This window comes from Amblyomma mixtum, chromosome 2 (genome assembly GCF_055824585.1).
Source record: "Amblyomma mixtum isolate Tamu chromosome 2, ASM5582458v1, whole genome shotgun sequence".
Lineage (NCBI taxonomy): Eukaryota > Metazoa > Arthropoda > Arachnida > Ixodida > Ixodidae > Amblyomma > Amblyomma mixtum.
In genome coordinates, this window is record NC_143013.1 from 90,885,569 (window position 1) to 90,910,141 (window position 24,573).

The 24,573-nt window shown below is 45.4% G+C and overlaps 1 protein-coding gene across 1 annotated transcript in view; it reads right to left on the reverse strand.

Moving 5' to 3' along the window:
* The window catches only part of LOC149360116 (protein MMS22-like), a 66,532-nt gene that overhangs the window by 12,677 nt on the left and 29,282 nt on the right, over window positions 1–24,573 (reverse strand). Inside the window, exons 18-29 of the mRNA XM_089572193.1 lie at window positions 24,077–24,246; window positions 23,390–23,523; window positions 22,066–22,156; window positions 19,230–19,306; window positions 15,545–15,677; window positions 12,395–12,478; window positions 9,643–9,801; window positions 8,004–8,334; window positions 6,239–6,358; window positions 3,612–3,710; window positions 3,409–3,453; window positions 1,742–1,876 (exon numbers count right to left, since the gene is read on the reverse strand). Of these exons, the coding sequence (XP_089428319.1) occupies window positions 1,742–1,876; window positions 3,409–3,453; window positions 3,612–3,710; window positions 6,239–6,358; window positions 8,004–8,334; window positions 9,643–9,801; window positions 12,395–12,478; window positions 15,545–15,677; window positions 19,230–19,306; window positions 22,066–22,156; window positions 23,390–23,523; window positions 24,077–24,246 (1,578 nt within the window). The remainder of the gene's footprint in view (window positions 1–1,741; window positions 1,877–3,408; window positions 3,454–3,611; window positions 3,711–6,238; window positions 6,359–8,003; window positions 8,335–9,642; window positions 9,802–12,394; window positions 12,479–15,544; window positions 15,678–19,229; window positions 19,307–22,065; window positions 22,157–23,389; window positions 23,524–24,076; window positions 24,247–24,573) is intronic.

A 24,573-nucleotide genomic window follows, 5' to 3' on the forward strand; every position in this document is an offset into this window, starting at 1 on the left:
AAAACTTCAAGTATTCGCCTTGCCCCTGCGTCTCAACTCATCACAAGACCGTCTCTGACGGGGCACCCCTGGTGCGAAGAAATAAGCTTCAGTCTTCGAGTTACCAACCGTCTCTGGCGAGGCACCTCTGGTGCAAAGAAGAAGAAGAACCTGATCTTTACTACCACCAAATTTGAAATCCCCTGATTGGTCAAGAGAGGTAATGTGACCTCGTGACATCTTTACAACCTGCTCACCGTATTGTGAGAAAACTACCCACCACTGCAAAATTCAATACAGTTGCCACCTGCCCACCGTGGTGCTGCGCACGAGCCTTGTACATATATGGGAGCTTTTTAACTGTAAGTAAAAGTAGTAGGTAGGTAGGTGGTCAAAATTTCCGGAGCCCTTCACTACCGTATCCCTTATAGCCTGAGTCGCTTTGGGACGTTAACCTCCCATAAACCATACGGGAGCTTAGAAACAGCAGCCTGGGTCTCACAAACCTCACCGGTGGCTCTGTTTGAAACAGCCATCTACCACTGCAGTGGTGCATTGCTTAAATGCTGCACCGCTGCACAAGTAGGTGCATATGGGCTCTCCGCGATCTATGAATGCAATTGAGAGGGTTGTGACGTCATCAATACTGCGCGGACACCAGCAGACCAATCATAGGGCACTGCTGAAGTTGAAAACGTGATCATAGGGCACTGCTGAAGTTGAAAACGTGAGGACCCCCAAAATTTGAAAGTTGGCCGACCCCCAAAAATTTCTAAGGACCGTCAAAATTTTGGAAGTAGGCCCACCCCAAAAAATGGATTAAGGTGGATTAGTGGGTCAGACTGGCATAATCCCATACATAGTAATCCAATGGAAGGTACTGAAACATTCTAGAGGGTGATGACTCACGCATACCTTATAAGGGCAATGGAGCCAGTTCCAACAGGAGTTTTGGCAGGAAAATTGGAAGAAGTATTTTAGATACTCATTACAGAGACCACATCAGGCACTAAATGCTATTGCTTTTCATCTCTTGGATTTTGGCTGCCATGTTTTTCCCACTACAGCATCAGAATTAACTGCTATTCTAACAATATTCTAACCATCATATGACCAGGTGCAAACAAACTGTCTAAAAAGATCATGGAATGAGAAATCCACTATTATGACAGAAAAAACACATACATACAGATTCCAGCATGGCTGCAAAGCTCTTCCAATATGACACAGCTGTACAGGGTCACAAGGCACAGTTCCTGACAAGCCTTTTAAGTAAGCAAGCTGCAGCCATAGTGCTCGAAATAATAATTTTGTCGCCTACTCCTTTAATCATTCTTTGTAAATTAGACCCCAGCGTTCAGGAAAGCCACTCCTTACACTCCCTTTAAAAGTGTTAGACAACACCTGTGACATTTAGAAAAGGGAAAAACTGACAAACACTTATACTATCCTGCCCAATACTTACACTATCCTGCATAATACAAGAGCCTAGTGGCAGCTGTCATGCTGTGCTAAAAGTGCAATGAAAGCAATGTCAGTAAAAGGAAGAAACTCTGCACATGCAGCACAATGCAACAGCTATCCCAGCCCTTCCTCCTCTCATAGTCTACTGTTGTGCCTACACCGAAGTCATGGATCTGGGGCTTGGTGCCAGTAACAGCTCTCGCTGTACAATAAAGAAGTGAACCCAAAAGCCTCATAAAAGCTGCCTGCATCTTCAAGTTACTCGACCAGGTTGGTGTTGCATAGAAGACGGTTATACCTGGTTGAGGTGGGTGCCTGACGCACTCTTCTTGGCCACAAAGTGCTTCTGGGTGAAGTCCAGCAGGAAGCCGACGTACGCCGCCCTCCTCTGCGTGGCGGCATGGCATGCTCCTCCGCATCTCTCCAGCGTGACCTGCCCACATGCAACCGCATTTAACAGCCGCAGACTTGAGAGGCCTCAAGAAAGCAGGCCTTTTACGAGCGACTAGTAACTTCATGTAAATCAGTTCTGAGATGCATGCACAAAACGAATTTCATGATCATACATATATCTTCTTTTTGAACCTCATTTGCACGATTGCTGCAGCGTTTGGCTGCTCCTTCTTAACAACTAATAGGCACAGAACTTGCCCTATATCGGTGTAAATTCGTGTACCATGTACAAGCGCTCTGACATGGTCACTTCATAAATAAACATCCATAAAACAAATCTTATTTGAAATGCAGTACTATTTGGAGTATACAGTAGAACCCCGTTCATACGTTTTTCACCGGACCGGGAAAAAAAAACGTAACAGCCGGGAAAACGCAACAGTGAGGAAAGCACCGAAAATTAATGAAAACAGTGCAGCTTTGACTTGAAACAATTAATTTCCGCAAATTGACCCTCGAGAATGGTGGATTGCAGTTTCTTCCGCTCGCTGGAAAGAACAACGCGTTTCTCAATAGCAAAGGCCGCATTGCTGTCAGCGTCGCTTTACGGTGCGGCCACACCGCACGCACGCAGCAGTGCTGTGCAGTTCACGCGCTCACTGCAGTCCACGCTGAAGTGACGTTGTGCACAGCGTCAAGCACTGAAATGTTCGTAGGCTGCTCGCCGCGCTGCTCCGCGTAAGCCGCCCTGGCTGCCTGTCGACTGCGTTTAGTACGTCCAGCTTTTCCTCAAGGGAAAGCCCCTTCTGCTGACTCAACGCTATCACGCCATCAAAGCACAATAAAGATGTTGTTGCGACTGAGAAGGATGAAAAGGAAATTGCACGGGCCCTGCCGACTGGCTCCAGCCGAGCCACCACCGCTGTCACTTGCAGATAGAGGAGAGTTAAAAGATAAAAAGAAAGAGTGAAAGAAAAGACGCGCTGATAAGCGACCGCAGCCGCACGCCTCCTCCTCACCACCTCCCACGATAAAGATCGCGGCGTTCGGCGTGCGAGGCAGATAGCCACCTAGTGGCGGCCTCCCCAACTCGCGTGCGGCTTCTTGCAGCCAGTTCCGTAGCCAAGCCGGGCCAAGACTCGTCAAAAATCAAAATGGCGGTTGGCGCGCATTGCCCGGGCGGGTTCGGGGAGCCCGGTTGCGACGTATCATGCGGGATCGTTTCCTCGGCTACGACGTAACAGCGGGGTTCCCAATACATTGGATCCTATGGAAGCTATGCCGGGACCCGAAGAAAACGACTTAACAGCCGGGAAAACGCAGCAGTGAGGAACGTAACAGCGGGGTTCTACTGTACAACCCAACAAAATCTACAATTACAATGAGACTGTGAAGAATTGCAAGGAAAAATGCTACTCAGTTGTCCAGGCTTCAATGTACTGCAAACAAAGTGTTGAATGTTCCCATAAACATTAAAGACATGCAAGGCAGAAGACCACAGAGCACAGAACTAAAGCAAAAGGCTATGCAGTCAAAAGAATCCGAATTCTGTACACCAGAAGAAGTCCTCACCAGAAGTGGATGTTCTCCAGTGCTGTGAATGGAGCTTTGTGTTTGCTGCAGAGAGAAACCACGAAATGGTCACTGTGTTGAAAGCTCTTCCACACTGTTTCGGCAAGAATCCTTAAAATCAGAACACACACTCAGCAACGCTAAGCAAGAGAAGCAGGTGTGGTCAACTAAGAAGGGCTGCCACATTAGGTTCACACACGTACCGATGGAAAGAGTGGCAGATAGTGGACAACGACGTCCTTCAACTTCCTCTCAATGTAGGCGTCGGTCTGCGGGCTGAGCGACAGGAGTCCACATAGGAACTGCACGCAGAGACAGCAAGGAATTGACGGTCATGATCGCGCTGCAATTTACTCTGTGGAGCATTAGAATATTACGGCAAGTTTTGCATTTTTAAATGTCACCAAGTGGAAGAACAATACTGAAAACCCAGACTGCTTCTCCTTATTGTTGTGACATACTATTTTGCACAACTACAGTAGAATATCGATGATAAGAAATTTAAGAGGTACAAATTCCCTGGACTAAGTGCACTGTGTGCAATGTGCACAATTTTGGATGTTCCGAACATGCTCCTGAGCCACTACAGATGATCTGAAGGAATGAGTCGTGACTGCACCCCCGAGCAATAAGCACTGGTCACACCTCGTCGACGGTACGATCGCCAATTACGTGGTAAGCGTTGCAAGCAGTGAGTGGCGACACGCGACCTACACATTGCCGATGTTGTGAGTGAGCAATGGCGCACAGCCATAAATAAATCCTGTCAGCTCTAAACAGATTTACGTGAGTGTGATTCCCACGCATCTGTCTACTGGATTTGTTAGTTTTGGATGATGTGAATGAAGCGTACCGTATAGTGCGGAATATAGGTCGAGGTTTTTTCCGAAAAATATTTCCAAAAGGTCAACCCTCGGCTTATATACCGGCCTTTGGCACAAACTGAATAGTCGTCTGGCAACATGTGCGAGCCGCGGACATTTTGGCATCCGCATCATTATCGCTTCCATGTTGACGGTTCTTTCCTTCCTCTTTCTCAACCGACGCGGCCAAACGTTGACGGCGGTAATCGTTCTTGGCGTTTATTAATTTCGCGTCAGCCCGCAAAATGAGTACCGGTACTCGATGTCAGTTCACTGCGGCGTTTAAAAAAAAAAGTTATCGAATTCACCGAAGAGTATGGGAACATATCCGCCCAGCGACACTTTGGAGTCTCGGAGAAGAGCATCTGGTACTGGCGAGCGCAGAAAATCGAGCTGTCTGCCTGCAACGCGCGGAAGACGTCCTTTCGCGGGCGCTGCGCGGTGCACCCTGAGCTCGAGGAAAAGGTATGCGGGCATTCAAGAGATGTTGCATTAGCAACTCGTTGGACGGTACCGAGGACGACATGCTGTGGGACGCAGCCAGCGCGAAACAGTCGTCTTCCGACGAGAGCTCAGACAGCTCGGACGAATGAGGCGGCTACGAGTCTGGTGGCACCAGTGAATAAAACGAAGTTTTGTGCCTCATAATTTTTATATTGACTTTTGTGCTTAAAGGTAAGGGGGTCAGCCTATATTCCGCCTCGACCTATATTCCGCATTATACGGTAATGTGAGCATCTTTTCCGGCCTCGTGAGGTTCATGGCATAAAGATTTTACCGTATACTGCAACAAGTTATGTACAAGACTCATCACTGCTTATCTCATGGAAAGAGAGCTCCTACTGTAGAATGCCAGGCAAAACATAACACACATTCTGAAAAGTCTATGCCAATGACTCCCGCCTGAAACCCACACCCCGTAATTCCTGTGCCCCAAAGTCCTGCGCCAAATGTCACGGTATTCTGCATCAACTGCAACCACCCACACCTGTAAGAATCCTGCAGTAGGTTTGATCAGCAGCATGTAGATGATTCGGCCATGCTTTTTAAAACAGTGGTCACATAAACAAGGTCTGTGCAACACAAATTGCAAAACTTGAAGACAAGACACCAATGTAAGGGCTCTGCGTGATGCTGAGTTATCATGCCTGTCATATAGGCTATGTTTGGAGTTTAAGCAGAACTTGAACCATTTGCTGGCAACGAAAAAGGCTAAAAGAAGAAGAAAAAAAAAAGAGATAACACCCTTAGAAGGCGTCTTTGAAATACAAGTAAAACCCGCTGAAAATGCAACAGTTTACAACAGGCAGCCAAATGGTTCCAAATTTGCTGCATGAACCCCAAATGGCTTTTGCTGACAGGGGAGGCCCAAATGCATTCAAATCTAGCTAGTAAAGACTAGCCGGAATAGTCCAAAGCTCGAATGGAACCAACTGAAATCTAATTTCTTCCAATTAGTGTCTGATTGGTTCCAATTGTGTTGTGGCCTATTCCAATTGTTTTTTTAGAGCGAGAGCTCTACTCTTAGGGGTATAACATCCGATTTCGATGTGGATGAGACAATGACCTTCAATTCTTCACAAGGTCAAGACTGAACTTATCAGCGTTGTGGTATGGCCCCAAGCTATGGTAGCAACACCAAGTGATCATATGACTGTGACCACTGGCTACCTTACCTTGACCCTTGACCTTGACATTTGATTTGAGACAGTGGGCACCTGACCTTGACATTTGATTTGGGACAGTGGATACCATGCTTAACCGAGCTTTCGCTCGTATAACTAGGTTCAAGCCATGTTGAACCCCAGTCACCATTTTTGTTAACTGGGAAAGAAGAAAGAGAAGGATCACTGGTTTTCCCTGTCACTGTCAACCACTGGCCTGCACCATGCCAACTTCCCGGCACTGGTCATTAGTGCTGTCCACTGCACTCCTCAAAGCCCCCCCAACTGCAGCATGTTACTCACCAGTGGCAGGTGCTGTTTGATGGCGGTCAGCTGCACCTGGGGAATGGGCTTCCCCATGTAGAGGGCACTGGGCAGGACCAGCGAGTCCAGCAGCCTGGGAAGCACACAGTCTGCCATGCCCTGCAACACGGTGCCAGCGATGGCAAGAGGACAACTGAAGGAAAAATGGCTGGCGCTTTAGCATTGCTATGGAGTATTGTGTGAAAGCATGGTTTCTTTGCAGATGGACACCACAGCCACCTACTTCAAAGCGCGATTGAGGTGTCCGTAACCCGAGTGTCAGTTATACGCATTTCCTTGCAGAGTATAAACCTGGTTACTAGTTTTTAGAAAAGAAAAAAATGCATAACTGCCTCAATTTGTAGGCGGACGCTGCCGCCTACTCACAGCGTGATTGAGTTGTCCACTGGCCCTGTCAGGCAGTTACAATTGCTACTCAGAGGCTTCACACAGACGGACACAGCTGAAACCAAAAAAAAGGCGGGGAATGGGAGTAGAAGTGCTTTCGTACTAAAAAGCTGCGTGACGAAAGCCGGAGGCTTCAAACTGGCTAGAAGTGAAGCTGGCAGAAATTGATTGGTTTGGTTGGTTTATGGGGTTTAACGTCCCAAAGCGACTAAGGATATGAGGGACGCCGTAGGGAAGGGCTCCGGAAATTTCGACCACCTGGGGTTCTCTAACGTGCACTGACATCGCACAGTACACGGGCCTCTAGAATTTTTCCTCCAAAGAAATTCAACCGCCGTGGCCGGGATCGAACCCACGTCTTTCGGGCCAGTAGCCGAGCACCATAGCCACTGAGCCACCGTGGCGGTTGGCAGAAATTGACAAGAACAGATAAGAAACATATGAACTGATGGACACAGCAGTTTCTAAGCCTAAAAGAGAATGCTTTTCATCGGCAAAATATGGTTCGCGTTTTGAATACCAGATGATCTGACATTACTAAAAAAATACTGATGCGACATAAACCACCACATCTTTCAGTGTTTGTGCACACTTAAACACGAGCGTGTGTATGCTATTTTAAAACTTACCTTCTAGATCACTGAATTTCAGTTCCTTATTTTCCCAAACTTCTCCCAAACGTACACCCCTAAAGGAAGCCGAGCGCCAGGCCGGGGAACGCTTGTACCCTTTTGTACCGGTGGGTGCCCGGCGGTGGGTTTCGAACCACCCACCTCCCGCAGCCGAGACGGGCGCTCAAATCACTAGGCCACGACTGCGGTGACCCATATTTTACCATTTTCCAGTGACCATTTTCGGTGACCATTTTCCCATACTTTATCGAATATTACTTTCAAAGCCCTCAGCACAGACACAAAAAAAAGAAATGAAAGCAATTTACAGGTGCCAACAATTATTCCAACATAAAAGCTTGAACTGGCATAATCAACATCTAGAAACACAACTGAACCTGAATGCAACTTCACAATTAATTTCACTGCGTACAAGCTACAAAAAAGTTGACTAAGTTTTTGTTTTCCAAGGAGCACAGATCTCTTTCACTAAAAGAAGAATTTCATTAAGACGAAGAACCACCTGGTTTTATCCACATCTGCACCAGAACCACAATATCTTCGCTAAATAAAATAATTAAAAAAACTGAGCACGGGTGACTTGAGGTCTCACTCTAACAGTTTTCGCAGCACTGCAGGACTTTCGCGCATGTGCTCGTGCTGGGCCCATTTCCCTGCCCGTTGCCTTTCCCGTTTTTCTCGCGCGTTACCATGGAAACAGGAAAAATCTGTGCCCTTTCACTCACCCTTGTGTAGATGAGGTCAGCGCACAGCCGGAACAGCTGACCGCACAGGTGGTACACATTGCGCAAGCTGCCACGTGACGCAGCAGCCGCAGCACAGCTCCGCAGCTGGGCTGTTGCCACGGCAACAAAGTCCCGCAAGTAGAGGGCGACACTCTGCTTTAGCTGAGCCAGGGAAGAGATGCCGTCCATCGCGGTGACGATGTCAGCGTACTGTGCCAGGCAGTCCAGGAAGTGCACGGCAAGGTCATCGTGTGCCGCAACCTCGTCCGACGGAGCTGCTGCTGCCACCAACTCATTGTAGCGGGCACACTCCTTCCGCCCAAGGACAATCCTGAAATCGGACTGCCATAAATGTCTGAAACAGGCCGGGAGGCTCAGCACGCTACAGTGGATTCGGGCTAAAGCTGACTGCGATGCACCCAGGGAGCCTCTAGATAGCATGAAACTGTTATGAACCGTCCTGTGGTCACAGTTGCATGAATACTAAATGCTGCCACAAGCTTTTGGTGAGGTTATCCCTTTCTTTACAATGATACTATTCAAACTACTATTCAAACCACTATTCAAAAAACATTGTTCTTCCCTAATCTTCTATTAGCTCTGTGCCTCACTTCTGTCAACCCAGCGATAAAGCAATAATTAAAATTCGGCTATTTTTTTATTGTTGGTTCATTTAAGCAGGCGCATAAATTTTTGCTGAATTTTCAAGTTTTCTAAGCCCACACAAAGTGCTCACTTTTTAGGCAGGTGTATGGTTTAATTCAAGCATTCTGCTTTCTTGGTTAAAGTACTTAAAAAAAAAAAACACAGCTTCTGTCACCAAACGCAGCTTAACACGGAGATTCATCGAATGCTACGTCATCATAACATGCTGAGGTTCAGAATTTGAGCATGGAAAGCTTCAATGCCCGGAAGCAAGGCAGAAAGTGCAATAATAAATCCATCACAAGTAGTTTTAAGCTATTACTTAGTGTTTACATTGATATTGTTTGTATTCACCTTGAGATAACAAACGAAAATCTCAAGCTCCCAGAATGTTTAATTAACAAGCACTAATCACATTTACAAAATGATTGGTAGTTGCCAATAATGCTGCTGGCAAATAAAGTGAGGCTGCACTCCCTTATACCCTTCAAGTCATCATCATCCATCATCAGCCTGACTACGCCCACTGCAGGGCAAAGGCCTCTCCCATGTCTCTCCAATTAACCCTGTCCTTTGTCAGTTGCCACCACTGTATCCCCGCAAACTTCTTAATCTCATCTGCCCACCTAACTTTCTGCTGCCCCCTGCCACGGTTGCCTTCTCTTGCAATCCACTCCGTTACCCTTAAGGACCAGCGGTTATCTTGCCTTCGCATTACATGCCCTGCCCAAGCCCACTTCTTCCTCCTGATTTCAACTAGGATGTCATTAACCGGCGTTTGTTCCCTCACCCACTCCGCCCACTTCCGATCTCTTAACGTTACACCTATCATTTTCCTTTCCATAGCTCGCTGTGCGTTGTTCTTGACTTAAGATGGACCCTCTTTGTTAGCCTCCATGTTTCTGCCCTGTAGGTGAGTACCGGTAAGATACAGATTACATCAATTCGAAGGCGAGCTAGCACGACTCTGCGTGCGGTGTCAGCCAGCACTCACCGCGAGAGTCTCGTCATCTCGGAGCAAGGTGGCTCCACCCCTATGCAGCATCGCAGCCAAGCCTGGACCAGCCTCACTTCACTGTTTGCGACCCGGGCCTCCAGCTCCGACGACCCCTGGTCGTCTTCCAGCACCAGGCACAGGAAGCGGCCGGACGCGCTGCGGCGTTGAATCAAGAGTGACGAGCATGCCTTCGGCTCAGTCAGAACTAGGGGAGCATGATGAATGAAACCTTACTGCATTCATTCAGGATGAATTTTTCTTTAACTACAAAGTTTCTGAGAAAGCTGTTAGCTTTCCTTTGTAGCCGTATGGCTGTGCTTGGGTGGATGTCAGTCAGTATAATCACTCCCTTATTACCAAATTACTCCACCTCGGGGGATTCCCCTAAACATTTGACCAACACTGTTCCCACTTCGAGTTACTGATCAATTCGCTCTTGCCCTACAATGAGCTTGCCGTCCCGGTTAGCTCGATTGGTAGAGCGACTGCTCCGGTGAAGCTGTGGTCCCAGGTTCGAACCCCGGACCAGGATGAATTTTTCTTTAACTACGAAGTATCTGAGAAAGCTGTTTAGCTTTCCTTTGTAGCCGTATGGCTGCGCTCGGGTGGATGTCAATGGGTAATTACTCCCTTATTATGAATTCATTCTAAATCAACGAGTGTCAAATACTGACCTATAAGCTCAAATTTGATTTTAATTGCAATATAGGAAACTGCACACCGAGTGATTGGAAACCAAGTGAAGAAAGCAACCTGCACTGCTGAAGATGTGCACTCATTTTTCCATAGCAATGCATCTGTAAGCCCTGTTAGATAAACCGCTTTAATCGATGAAGTGAGGTCAAAATTGCACAAGGCATAAAGACGGCTCAGACCTAAAACAACAGTTTGAGGGCCGTGTGTGTGACATGGCAATAGATACATACATGAGAATAGATACCGGTCTTAAAATACGCATAGCAACAAGCTGCTACTCAGACTCGTACAGTAATACAAGCTGTTTCATCACTTTACTTGCAAAAGAAAAATGCTTGCACGAAAGAAAGCTCCATGACACTCAGCTTCAGGAATTTGACTATGTAAATTACATAAATTAATGTGGCATAGGTATCAGTTTGTGTTCCGAGACAGAACGCCTACAAATAACACACACAGAATACTTTTGTATGCCTCCCCAGTGAATTTATCTTAATGGCTTATAGCGCTTTCACAACACAGCCATTAACAATAAACATTTTTTCCATGATTTTTTGAGAATGCGCAAGGCAATGTTTCAATCAAACATCAAATAATGCTTCACGCTATTCAATTTGTAGTGGGCTCGCTAAACAAAAAACATTATTGCTCTCAGCATGTTCAAATATTCATATAAGGCTGGATATTTGAGCTGACAGGAATGCTACCACCAGGGTCCTCTCTTTCCTCTCTTTCTCCAGCTCACTATTTCTGCATTAGGATGTGATACTATGCAGCATTCCGGATTTGCATTTAGCTCTCTTTCTATGAATTTAGGTCTAGAGGTGTGAGAATATCAAATTTCTGGTTGTCAATCCAATCGAATATTTTCAAACAATTTCGAACATCAGTACAGGTAGTTCAAACAAAATATAAATGCTTTTCCCCAAAACACAGCTGCCAAGAGAAACAGAGATAATAAATTTTGTTAGCGTCATAATCAGCATAATATGCTATGCCTGTGAGGACTACCAGGCATTAATGAATTTCATTAATGAAGATTAACAACACCTTATTTAAAATTCTCTGAACAACACTTGCATTCAGAGAAAAAGGGCTAACATCGCAGTCTGATTTCTCATCACAAAGAAGCTCACTAAATGCTGCCATGAAGCATAAAGGTGGCCATGAGGTATTTGCAGAGAGGATCTGCTTGATCAACACCACACAAAAAAAAAATCAATTAATTAAAAAATCCCCTGTGCTCCTTGGTTTCTGTGGCTGTTGGCTTCTCTCATATTTATAACGAGCCCCTCATTCCCCTTCCCTTGTTTGCTTAATTGCTTAGCGAGGGCCTCGGTTCTGGCAGCCTTGACACCATAGGAAGCATAAGAGGGTTCTCACGCAGCTTCCACCCTCTCCGTTCGATGGCGTTCTACGTCACACCAGCGGTAACTCAGGACGTTCCACGTCCGCCGCTTACGAACGTGGGTGGCGCTGATGAACACTCTCAAGGTTAGATTATTTGTAAAAATAAATACCCCCAAAAGCAGAAGGTTTGACAGCCGTCGCCGTAGCTCAGAGGTAGAGCACCGGACGCGTAATTCGGAGGTCGTGGGTTCGGATCCCGCCGGCGGCATGTGGTTGTTTTTTCTTCTGCTTTTCTAATCAATTAGCTTTAAGCGACAACATATTCAGTAATATTCTTACTTGATCAACACCACACAAAAAAAAAACAATTAATTAAAAAATCCCCTGTGCTCCTAGGTTTCTGTGGCTGTTGGCTTCTCTCATCCTTACTGACAGGTTACTTATAACGTTTACGTATAACCTGCTTATAATGGTTATTTTTGCAGCTGCATTAGTGCCTCATCAACCCCAGTTCCTGCTCCATTCAACACTGCTGGAAGAAAGAAAAGAAAGCTCAGTAAGCACACATATAATTCGCTCATGATCTAGCTCCATGAACATTGATGAAGTGAGTTCTTTGCGCCCTGCCTCTGCAAAAGTGGGAGTGCTTGTCAAGACTAGTGGTTGGTCACCAGAGACCAGTGTAAGCAGCAACCCAACTCACCTTGGGTGCATGTGTGGCGAGCATCCAAAGTGCTCAAAGAGGCTTGCAAAGCTGGCCTTCAGTGGGACTGCCTGCGCCGAGGGCCTGCAATGACAAGTGCTTGCTGGTTGCAGTGCGCAAACCGCTGTTTGCAAGCTGTTCGTTTGAGGTACGAGAGATGTAGTGATGCTTAAAGGGTCAGTCTACTGAACTTTATCGGCCATATTTTCTTTGCGGCAACCGATAGCTCTTTACTCAAATTACCGTTTAGCCAGGTGTGGTGCCATGAAGTGTGGTAGAACATTTTAAAATAGAATTTATTGATATAGCAGCACATCTGTATGAGATGGTATCCTCAACTGGCAACCATCTGGATTTCCGCCGCGCGGCGACAAACATGGCGGCGCCCGTCGAAGCTGGACCTCCCACTTCGGACTGAATTCTCGTTGTTGCTGCCTTTTTCAGTGCGTTCACTGGCCATAAATGGGGCACCGGTCTTTCGATTCGTCTCATCTCGCCTATAAGAAAACGTATAAGTGATAAATTTGCTTTATTTTAATGATTAGAGTGATGATTCTGGCGCTTCTAGGCTTAAGTAGTGAGTCGGATTGTTTACAGCAATGCTTCCCGTTCTGACAACCAGATGGCGCCACTATAGGCTGAGTTTATTTTTGAGTCTCTGCTAGCATACGCTGAACTAAAAGTGGGAATGTGCCTGCGTTAAGTGTACGTATAACAATGAATATTCATGTGATTTACACAGAAAAAGCAAGAGGTACACCTTCCACAGTTTATTAGAACAAAACGTACGTTTCTGTGACATTGGGGCATACAAACGGTACATAGTATATTCAGTTATGCTTCTACAAAAAAAGACTACCACCTGCTGCAACAAAATGAACGTTTGTGGTCGCCACCATGCATTTTTACGTGACTTTTAACGCCGAAATAAAATATAAATTTCTGCCTAAACCGGGAGCAGTTCCCTCGTTATTGATGTTATAGGGTGCCAACTACCAGAAGATGCCATTATTTATACACTCATCTCGGTGAGTAGACTGACCCTTTGGGGGATGAGGTTCTTAAAGCTAATTTTTTTATTTATGGCTAGAATCTCATGAAATTCTGCACACAGATGCGTTTTTCTCTTTTGATTCCAAAAATGTAATCATAATTGAGCTGGTGGTCTTAGATTAAAAGTTATCTTAAATTCTAGAGCATAATTAGGTGATTTCTTAAGCAGCTTTAATGAACTTTCTGATTGCATTTTGTTGATTTTAATTACGTGAATTGATAGCCACAGATTTCCCATACCCAATGACATTCCTACTTTTTTTGTTAGGCCATGTATAAATAGCAATTTACAATTAGCTTAATGCCTTTAGAGAAAAACGAAGAATGTCATCGGGTATGGGAATTTGCTGGCTATCAATTCATGTAATTAAAAGCAACAAAATGCAACGAAAAAGTTCATTAAAGCTGCATAAGATATTACCTAATTACGCTCTAGACTTTGTAAGATTATTTTTATCTAAGATTACCAGCTCAATTATGATTACATTTTTCGAATCGGAAGGTAAAAACGCATCTGTGTGCAAAATTTCATGAGATTCCAGCCATAAATAAAAAAGTTAGTTTTAAGACCCTCGTCCCCCCCCCTTAATTAAGCTTGGTGCACTAGGCTGGATATCTAACAGCACTTGGTCCCATAAAACACATGTTCCACATTAAAAATTGCTTAGTTAAGATTGCAAAAGTTAAGATAACTTTCGTCATAGCAGTGCACAACTTAAAGTGGCATAAGGCTGCTGTGGTGGAACATCAGACCTCAGTGAGCCAAATAAAAAAAGTGGCGGATGCATTTCAGTGATGCAAATTTTTTTGCGCACAACACCATAAATAACAAAGATGGCAAGCTAGCCTGCTAGTTGGCAGTCTTTGCCTTTGCCTAGATGAGCACTGCTGCCATTAATGCTTGCTGCTGATCTGAGAAATCTTTTGAAGCAACTGGTTAGCCAAATGGAATGAGCTCATTCAACGATAATAAAAAAGAACTGCTCTGAACCTCTTCTGCTGTTCATCGGTGGGCATTTAATGTTGCAAGCTTAATTTGATGAAAGCCATTCCAAATTAACAGCTTGGCATTCAACAAGGCAGCACTCCTTACAAACTCCCCCTGATTTGAGAACTAAATGTTTTTCTCTCTCTCTCTCTCTCTCCCTGTGAACTTACAAAGTCCTTATGTTTCGCTTGCTTATTCAATATAACTGTTTATTTCTGTCATTTCATTTTCACACGTGCCTTGTCTGTGGTCTTGCATGAAGAGTGAAAGGTTTTAAATCAGGCTAACTTCTCAGGCTATAGAGGCCACATACATAAAAATTACGCATGAATTTCAATGGTTAACTAGCATGCAAGGAACAGAGACAAAAGATTACACTTAAGGCATATAAAATTTACTTGAGCGAGAAAATTCAAACGTGCCAAATGCAGTCTGAGTGATAAGCCCCGAGGCAATAAAACAGTGCAAGCCTTGTTACAACCTCTTCTTGTCTCTTTCCATGTGTGCACTGCACCATTATGAACATATTCCAAACTTTCCACTGCAATATCAATAAGCATTCTATGTGCACGGCCAGAAACAGTACTCCTCGGTTTTGATACCACAGGATGTTACGAACAAAAAAATTAGGCGCCAACATCTGATGTGACAATTCTGCAGAAGCACTTGGATTTACCCTCCATAATTACTTTGAAGCCTCTAAGCCGAGGCTTCCCACAGGTGACAGAACTTATGTGGAGGATGAAGGTGGGTGGGAGTGGGTTGATGATGGTGCGTGGCTTATGGAGGGTTGGAGAGGTGGGTCGAGTGTGGCAGTGGGTGGGCAGGCAGCCTCCTAGCTAGGGGGGTGAGGTGGGGAGGTGGCTGGTCGGGGGGGTGTCTCTGTAGGGTGAAGGCTTCACTCTCAGAGGCCACAGAGCGACAGACACAGCCATTTTCACACACTGTGACACCGGTACTACTGCTTATGCAGTGAAAAGGGACTCGCACCAAACATTCGACCACCTGCCACTCAAGGATTAATTTTTCAAGCCAGCAAACATGTTCCGGTGGTCGCTTGAGACTAATTAGCACCCCCATGTTTTCACAATGCCTCATGAGTGACTCACAGGTCGAGTGCCAGCAGAGTGATGTTTGCTGCCAGGTCAGTGAAGCAGGTGGGTGGTGGCGCAGACTGGACAGGCAGGGCAAGCGCCTTGTGCAGGAACTGCAGAATGCTCTTGAAGATGGCCTCACTGAAGCCTGCACGAGAATTAGGCTTCTCACTTGAGTGTGCTGCCGGTGGTGATGGGAGCTTGTACAGATGCCACGCCTGCCCCAACTAGTCCTGTTAATGGAATCTTTTGATTGGAATCCTGATGACGATGTGCAATAGTGGCTCTCATCCCTTTTTTCATCTGCTCTGTTGGAGCACAGAGTTTGCACTGGGGGGGCCTATCCTTGCTGGTAGTAGCACAAGCAGTAAGGAGACAGTGCCCCAGTGAAAACTCAGCACTTAAGGGGGGACGAGGGTCTTAAAACTGACCTTTTTATTTGTGGATAGAATCTGATGAAATTTTACAAACAGATGTATTTTTCTCTTCTTATTCCAAAAATGTAGTCATAATTGAGCTGGTGGTCTTAGATCAAAAGTTATCTTAAATTTTAGAGTGTAATTTGGTAATTTGTTACGCAGCTTTAATGATCTTTCTCATTGCATTTTGTAGCTTTTAATTGCATGAATTGATAGCCAGCGAATTCCCATACCCAATGACATTCTTACTTTTTTTGTTTAGGCCACATATAAATAGCAATTTACAATTAGCTTAACGAGTTGCAGTGTCAATACTGTGACCTTTTACTCTTGGCATAGTATATCAGGATGACATCCCTTCAGAGAAAATTGAAGAATGTCATCGGCTATGGGAATTTGCTGGCTATCGATTCATGTAATTAAAAGCAACAGGATGCAATGAGAAAGTTCATTAAAGCTGCGTAAAAAATTACCTAATTACACTCTAGACTTTGTAAGATCTAAGACCACCAGCTCAATTATGACTACATTTTTGGAATCGGAAGAGAAAAACACACCTGTCTGCAAAATTGCATGAGATTCTAGCCATAAATAAAAAAGTTAGTGTTAAGACCCTCGTCCCTCCTTAAGGTGGCGGGCGGGAGGATGATGCAGAGGACGAGAATGACAGCTGCTATTGCAAATCGCCGCCAGGATACCGATCGGAGAGCTCCTTTACCAGTTGGAACCCGACAGAGCATCAATGCGCATTACTGTGATTGGAGCGTTATGAGGGACTGATCAGGGCAAGTGCTGCATTGGTCTCCGCTGCCAAAGAGTAAGCCAGAAAAATGTTTGTCACTGCCAGCATGCCATACCAGCACTTGTGATCACGAATTCCCAGTTTCACTGGTCTGGCAGCACCACACAGTAGCACGCTGTAACTCAGCCAAGAGGTGGCACAGGGCAAATGGAGCAGCAGAAACAGTGCACTGTGAACAAACCAATGCATGACGCCGCCATCTGTAGCAGTGGAAATTGGTCAGCTTTAGGAGTGTACAAATGGTTCAGCCTTTGAGAACGAATTGGACATTTGCTTGCATTTTGGAATGCATGTGATTAAACACCACACCACATTTTTTCACACTCAGATGTTCAAGCAAATAAGATTACTGCAGCCTAAGTTTTCCTGTCTCACTGGTGACAGTCGTGTTTGCAACACCAATGCAAAGAGTGGCGTTGTAGCCTGTACTTGGTGCTCTTTAGTAGTGCTAACAGTTATTTTCGCAGCGACATGAGCACAGAAGGAATCAAACTTCCTGTCTGCATTTCATCCCCTGCAATCCCCCTGTTATGATGCAACTGTTGCATGATAATAAAATTGTGCTGACCTCTCACTTTCCGCACCCTTCAATGCCTCATCTTTAAACGTGCTTTCATTTCTTTCTATTTATTCCAGTCCAATCCATTCCACGTCCATTTCGGTGTTCCAGTTGTCTATATAGTACTTCCATACTAGTTGACGTTACATGCATTGAAGGAACATGTCTCATATTTAGTAATGGCACTCTTGCATGTCACTATCAGCTGTCACATTTAATTCACTCGGAAAATTTTGCCCTTTGCAAAGAGCCCTTGTCAGCAGAGATCTGCTGAGCTTTTCGTGGTGCCTTACCAAATATTTATACCCAGTACAGTTAAATGTAGTATTTGATGTGATGTTTTTAAAACCCAGTCTTGACTGTACAACGTCTACGATAATCTGATAGACGGCAATAGGAATAGGCAATAGGATATACGGCAAAGAAGGAAAAAATGCACCCCAAAAAAAAAAGAATTCAGGTAATTCACCACAGAGGAGAGTGTCATGGTGTAGCTATGATTCTGCAGCAGCATCCACATTTTCAGTGAAAGATTAGACAAACCAAGCTAAATACATGAATTGAGCACTTCCCAGTAGTATTCCCACAGAAGATGAGGCGCTCTTCAAGAAACTTGCATAGATAGTGGCACCTCTTTTCTCTCAAGATAATTTCGAGAAACTCCATGCCTATATGCTGGAAGCACAAAAAAAGTGTCAATTCGATCTGCAACAATTAGATGACTATGCTAGAGAGAGTGAAGAGTCTTTTCATTGGATTTTGCACCCAAAATGAGATAGAAAAAGGAACAAACAAAAAAGAAAAATAAACCAGGCTCTGCTGCGCTGTTGTTTTGTATAATACAGTAACAGCTCGTTCATTCGAACCTCGTTAATTTGAAAATCCAGATAAGCCTAACTGCCAGCAAGGTCCTAGGTAACGGCCATATAAGCCTATGGCATCACATGCTCGCTAATTCAGATGCTATGGGTCTCGCATCAGTTAATTTTAACAGACTCCCAAAGGGAGACTGTATCCAGCTATGACCAGTGCAGCAAGAAATAGTCTTTAAGCCTACTCAAAACCTGACTTCCATGCTGCAGAGTCACACGTGCACCTCGGACGCACCCGCAGTGGCAGGTGTAACAACAAACCGATGGCCCTGCCTCTAAGAACAGTCACACCACATAGTTTCGGTTTCGTTTTTCTGAACTTCATGCCAGGCCACACCAACCAGCCAGCCGAGCTCAGCTATGCACCGTTTGTGCTCTGACTGGCGCTTCGCGCTAGTCTTCTCTATCCCCATTTTTTTTCTTGCCGCTTTGACACTGCTCAGCGCGTGACATTCGCAGTTTGTGCAGTGAAGTCTTCTCACACAAGGTGCTGCCACTTGTGAGGTAAGCTATGCAGTAGCGGTGAAGCTCCACCGCTAAAAATAGTCATTTTCGCGCCGTTCTCACCTTAAAAGCAAGCAACCAATGCCAGTCTTTCCCGAAACCAATTTACCGTGACACAAGCGGTTCTTATTAGTTTTTTAGGGGTCATTCAATAATTTGGCCTTTCAAATAATTTGGAAATTTTTTTCGGACCAGTGAAGTTCGAATTAACAAGCTTTTACCGTACAGTAAAATGCAGGGAAATACATTTAAAAGATTGTGTATTCGATACTGTGGCCAGCAGATCTAACACAGCTCAACAAATGGCATAGAGAGGGCGGGTAGATGTTTCTTCCAATCACAAAGTGAACAAAGCAGGGGAAGCCTCAGGGAGCTTAACCAATGTTTCAGCAAGAGTGCTTGTCTTCGCCCAGTCAAAGGCAAGTCCTCTTGTCGAAATGCCGGCAAGCTCCCTGAGGCTTCCCCTGCTTTGTTCACTTTGTGTTTACAACTCAACAAACTTGTTAAGTGACTAAAATGCAGCGAAGAAAAAATCAACACCTACCCTTGTGTTGTGCAAGAACCTTCCGGTCGTTCTCAGTTCTTTCAAGGCCTAATGAAAGAGTCCGCTTGTGAACACTCCTGCACGGGTAGATGCAAAGCTTAAGGGAATGGAAAAAGCAGAATTACCATAATTCTCAGTCTATAAGCCGTGCCTGTCTAAGAGTCACACCCTTCTGCAAAAGGCACTTATTAAAAAAAAAAACGTGCACAAGTTGCACCAGTGTATACTGATGCATCTGTCAGCCCTTTAACTGCCAAATAAATTCCCGAGAAACGTAGCAAAGTCGCCAAGTTTTTTCGTGAAAATGACTGCTGTCGAGCTCAAAATATGCACTAAAGGTATGAAGTATGTCTTTTCATGGACAACTACTGCCCCGCAGCATTGAAATTATCAACCGACATAACTGCCGACCGTAACTCGCCTTTGGCAGTGGAAGCAGCACAACCATGGGCCGAACAAGTGTGAATCATCATTGCCAGTACAGTTGGACCTCGTTATAACGAAGCTGAAGCAGCTCTACGATTACTTTGCTACAGCCGTAGCTTCATTACAGCCCGTGTTGACCGAACATGCAAAGGGGATCATCGTGCCTTCGTTATATCCCTTATTCATTGTAAACCGTTTCGTTATAACGGGGTTCGACTGTATTGGTATGCTCTTCCATGGCGAGTACAGCCCAGGGTTGGTGGTTAAAGGGTTAATTTGGTAAGCTCCACAAAAACGCACCGAGTATCCCTTCCTCAGAGAGTGCAAAGAAAATACACGCTTGTGGCAGCTACCCCGGGCAGACAATTCTCGAGCTAGAGCCACTGTGCCTTTTTCCCATGGTCTGCCTCTTTTGCTGGCTTCATTGACCAGACCTCTTGTGCGGCTTTGTGCCAGTCCACAATAGTTCTCTCATTCTCGACGAACTGTCTCCCCATGTGCAGTTCCCAGTGCATATTCAGTGGCATGCCACTTGGATTTTCCATCAAAGCTGCTTTCCCTTGCAAGAGATATATGTTTGCGTCATGTCTGTTAGGCGCAAAGAAAAATCAATGTGACAATGAGATCGAAGCTTTCGAAAATATGGCAGGACCAGCTGGACTAGAAATGAATGCACCGAGAGCTGCCTGGCGAACCTTCTCTGTTCAACGGTGCATTTTTAACAGTGCGCAGACCCTGGTGCACAAGTCACAAAATCATGTACCGTATTTTCCGGTGTATAAGACGCGGCTTTTTTTCGAAAATCTTGCTGGTGCGTCCTATACAAGGGTGCGTCTTATATGAGAATTTTTCATCTTTTTTTTGCGAGTTCATCGATTACTCCGGTTCATGCTCAAGCTTTTTTCACCTAAAAATATCACTACCAATAACGCGGTTGTAACACGGTTAATACTTCAATATCGGGACCGCCTTGCGTGACATTCTAGGTGATCTTTATCATAAAACGGCGGGGATGACGACTTCCGGGATCACAAACGTGCGGCTGTTTCGGAGGCCCCAAGCAAAAGTAATGAGAAGCGCCAAAAGATGACGACAATCGCGCTTCTCGCCATTGTCAAAACAAGCCGGCGTTCTTTTTTATGATGGCTTTCAAAGCACCCTTCACCCCTTTGCAACTTTTTTTGCTCCGTGTACGTAGTGCATGTTTCAGCCGAGTTGCTCCCAAAAATTGAAGCAACCTTTTGATAGCGCATCTGAAGATGAAGACTTCGAAGGTTTCAAGTAGAAATAAAATGTTCTTATGGGCATATGGGGAGCTGTATCGTTTTTTTCTTTATTTTTTGCTAAAACGTGGCGTGAGTGCTGCCTTTTTAGATCACTTAGCGTTGCTTAAGAATTGCTCACAGGTACGGTGCATTTCGCGATAGTCGCGCAAGCGTGTTTAATTAAGCCTCACTAGCCTAACTGGGTAAACTGGTGTGCGTCTTATACACGGGTGCGTCTTATATACGAACTTTTTCAGTGACAGCTTGCATATAGGGCAGGTGCGTCTTATACAAGGGTGCGTCTTATACACCGGAAAATACGGTAAACTGCTCTCCCTTTTACTGGTCTCAGTAAAAATCAATTTTATGGCTCGTTCTGCCTATGTTGATGTTTGTCTGCCAGCAAAAAAATAGAAAAGCACTCTTATTACTGAGAAAATTGCATTTAAAAGTTTCCCCACCGCTCAATTTCAAACTCGTAACATCTACACCAAATAAAGGACTCTGTGATCACTGTTCTGAAGCAAGTGACAATGTAGGCTAGCCTCTGAGATCTCTGCCAAAAAAGTTTGTTCCCGCCCTGCAGCTTACTTGCGAAATCAGCCAGTGTTGGTGACAACTGTACTGCATTTTTTTTTAACTTTTATAGCTTTAAAACCTCCGTTTTCAATTAAAGTAGTGTCTTTGTCACTTGAATACACTGACCTACCGAAACAGACAAACTTCATTCAGTCCTCAGTATTCATTTAAGGATCACGCCCACCTTGCCAACATTGTCTTTGGGCAACAGGTGAAGGCGGGAGGACTCAGTTTCGACACACAATGGTGCCAGCCTAGACAGAGTCTAACATGGAGCAAACGTGGCAAGAGGAATCAGAGGCAGTAGTCTCGGTCGGGCTAGTTGTTCAATGGACACATTCACCATGCAGTACGAAACAAAGAGGGACACGACAAACGAACGATAGGCATTGGTCCACCACGTCGTTTGCGCGCCGTGTCCCCGTCAATTTTGCACCACATAGTCGAGGGAGAGAGAGAAATGGACAGAAAGGCAGGGAGATTAACCAGGCGATGCCCACACAGTCAAAATGTTCACACAAAGCATTCACTTGTATGCCGGGAAATTATCCTCGGCCCTATAGTACCTGAGCTTGTCTACTGCTTCGTGGATGGTGCCCAGCATGTCCTCCTGCTGAGATGGGGAGCACTGGTCCAACAGCAGGGACGTCTCCGGCACTGGAGGAGAGAGGCAGAGAGAGAGATTTCCTTGCTTGCTTGTGAAACAAACGAAAAACAAGGCTGAAAGTTTAATTTCTTTCACTTGTGCTGTGTGGCAGTGCTCACAAAGAGAAACTAAAACGGGCTCGCATTGATGGTAGACACTCTGACAAGTGAAACCAAAGTGTTTACATTCATTCATGTTTATTATTAAAACCCATTAATTATATTATTTAAGACATTTAATCAGCAAGCTAATCACATTAAAACACTCCTATCTGCACTAGACTCTGATGTGTGTAAAGAGAGTTTCCTCCAAGGCAAAATCGCTTGAGCAAGATTTTCTGGTAAGCTGAACAGTTAGGTGACTGCTGTTTTGTTTCCCGTTGGTCAGTTGTGTGTCCAGTACATTTGCGCAGTTAGGCCAAACGGGAATTCGGTGCGCTAGAAGTTTGGTTTTCACTTCGGTTCCGTTGTTCAGATCCAGTGCTCATGGATGACATTTGTTCGGATAGAGATGGGTTAATGTCTATATACGCGGAACTGGTCATTCTCTACATTCATAGATCCCTGGCAGTCTCCCTACCACTCCTGGGGCAGTGGTGCAGCGGTCAAGCAATGCACCACTGCCCTTCTATAACAGGTGTTCCGATCCATGGGACTTGGGTTGGTTGGATTGGATTGCAACGCTGTAAATTTCTGCAGTCCCACAAGAACATAACTGAATGAATTTGCATGTGTAGACATCCTTCTAAAACAGGTGTAGTATTTTTATTTGTGAAATTTAGCTAATAGTTGGCACAGTGTGTACACCCTTTTTTGGTTCTATCTTTTTACAGTTCCCAAATGTTTAACATGCAACAGCAGCCCAACCACTAACTTTGTTCGGTTATCCCCAACTTTTTAACATTTTGGCATGTCCCATCTAGTTGGAACTGCCACCTCATCGGGGAAAAATGTCAAGCTCTATAAAAGTCGCTGAAGAACATTTCGAAGAAATACAGTCTACCACAATCTAGAGAGCATCATTGATGCTGGGAAAGGATACACAATGGCTTAGGTATCTGCCAACCTTCCGATAACGAAACGCAGTTTCACCTTTAAAAGGCTAGCTGTCACTTTGCACTGAGGAAACCCACCTAACCATTGTGCATCCCTCGGCCGTAAATGCAACTCAAGCCCCCACAGTTCGGAAGAAGTGTCAGACTGTTCCTATTAATTGCCCAAAGGAAAGGACAGGGCCGCACTCACCCAAGAGTGCGTGCTCCGAGTGGTCCAGCTGGGAGCTGCTGTCCATCACTTCCCGGATCCCTTCCGTGTAGACCGGCAGCAGGGAGGACCGCAGTGACTGGCAGGTGGTGCTTCCACACTGGGAGCCCAGGCCCCTGCCAGACGAGCATCATCAGTGCCCGGAACACGACAGTAGGCCTACGCCAGATCCATGCCCAGTAAGAAACTACGTAATAGAACTACTTGTCATTGTGATGGATTTTAATAACAACTGTACAAGTAAGCAGGAATGAAAAAAAACTATCATTAAAGCAGCTACTGAAATACAAAATCCGTCCACCGCTTCACATGCTCTTCTCATATCTCATCTCTTCATATGTGCGTATCACCATATTTTACCTCTTCATATGATCTTACCATATCCTCTAGCCAAATTCAAGTTTCTTTATTTCAGCCTCTTTTACATCGATACTGGGGGCCGTAGACTAAAAGCCACAAAAACGGTTCAACGAAGCCCAAGGCCCAATACACTTGACATAGGCTGACACAGCAGGAAACCGTATACAGTGCAAGAATTTACACACACATACACATACGCATGCAAGCAGGGAAATTAAACTGAAACCAAAAAGAACGAAAACAGAAATTTGCACAGAGAAATCAGTTGAGAGATGAGCAACCGGAAGAGGAGGAGGTGCAGTCGCTCACACGCAGCGCTCGAAGAACCAGCTGGCCGTCCTCTGGGCTGCCTTGGCCAGGTCGGCGGCACTGCTCTGCAGCAGCAGGAGCACGGCAAAGAGGCTCCGCAGTGCCACGCGGAGCTTCTCCACCGGGCTCTCCGCAGGCACCAGGGACAGCACCGAGAGCAGCCGGTCCACCTGCACACCGTCAGTGGGGCACCCTCATCACCTGAGAACAGTCTCTCGATTTTGTCGCCAAAGGGTGCCAAAAGGTAAACTGCACAAAGTACAGAGTCAATCACACTTGTCTAGAGCGCTCAAGCGGTGTGCTGGGGAGCAAATGAAGTCAAATCTTATCGCAGCTGCTTTGCTGGGGGTGAGGCGCTGGTGCCTGTGTGGAGCGCATGTCTGTTAGGCTTTTCCCCAGCGTGAGTATTATCAGTGAAGGTCAATGCCTTCTTTAAAATTTCGCATTATTTCCACCGGACGGCACAGCTCGAGCGCTCTAGACAAGTGTGATCGACT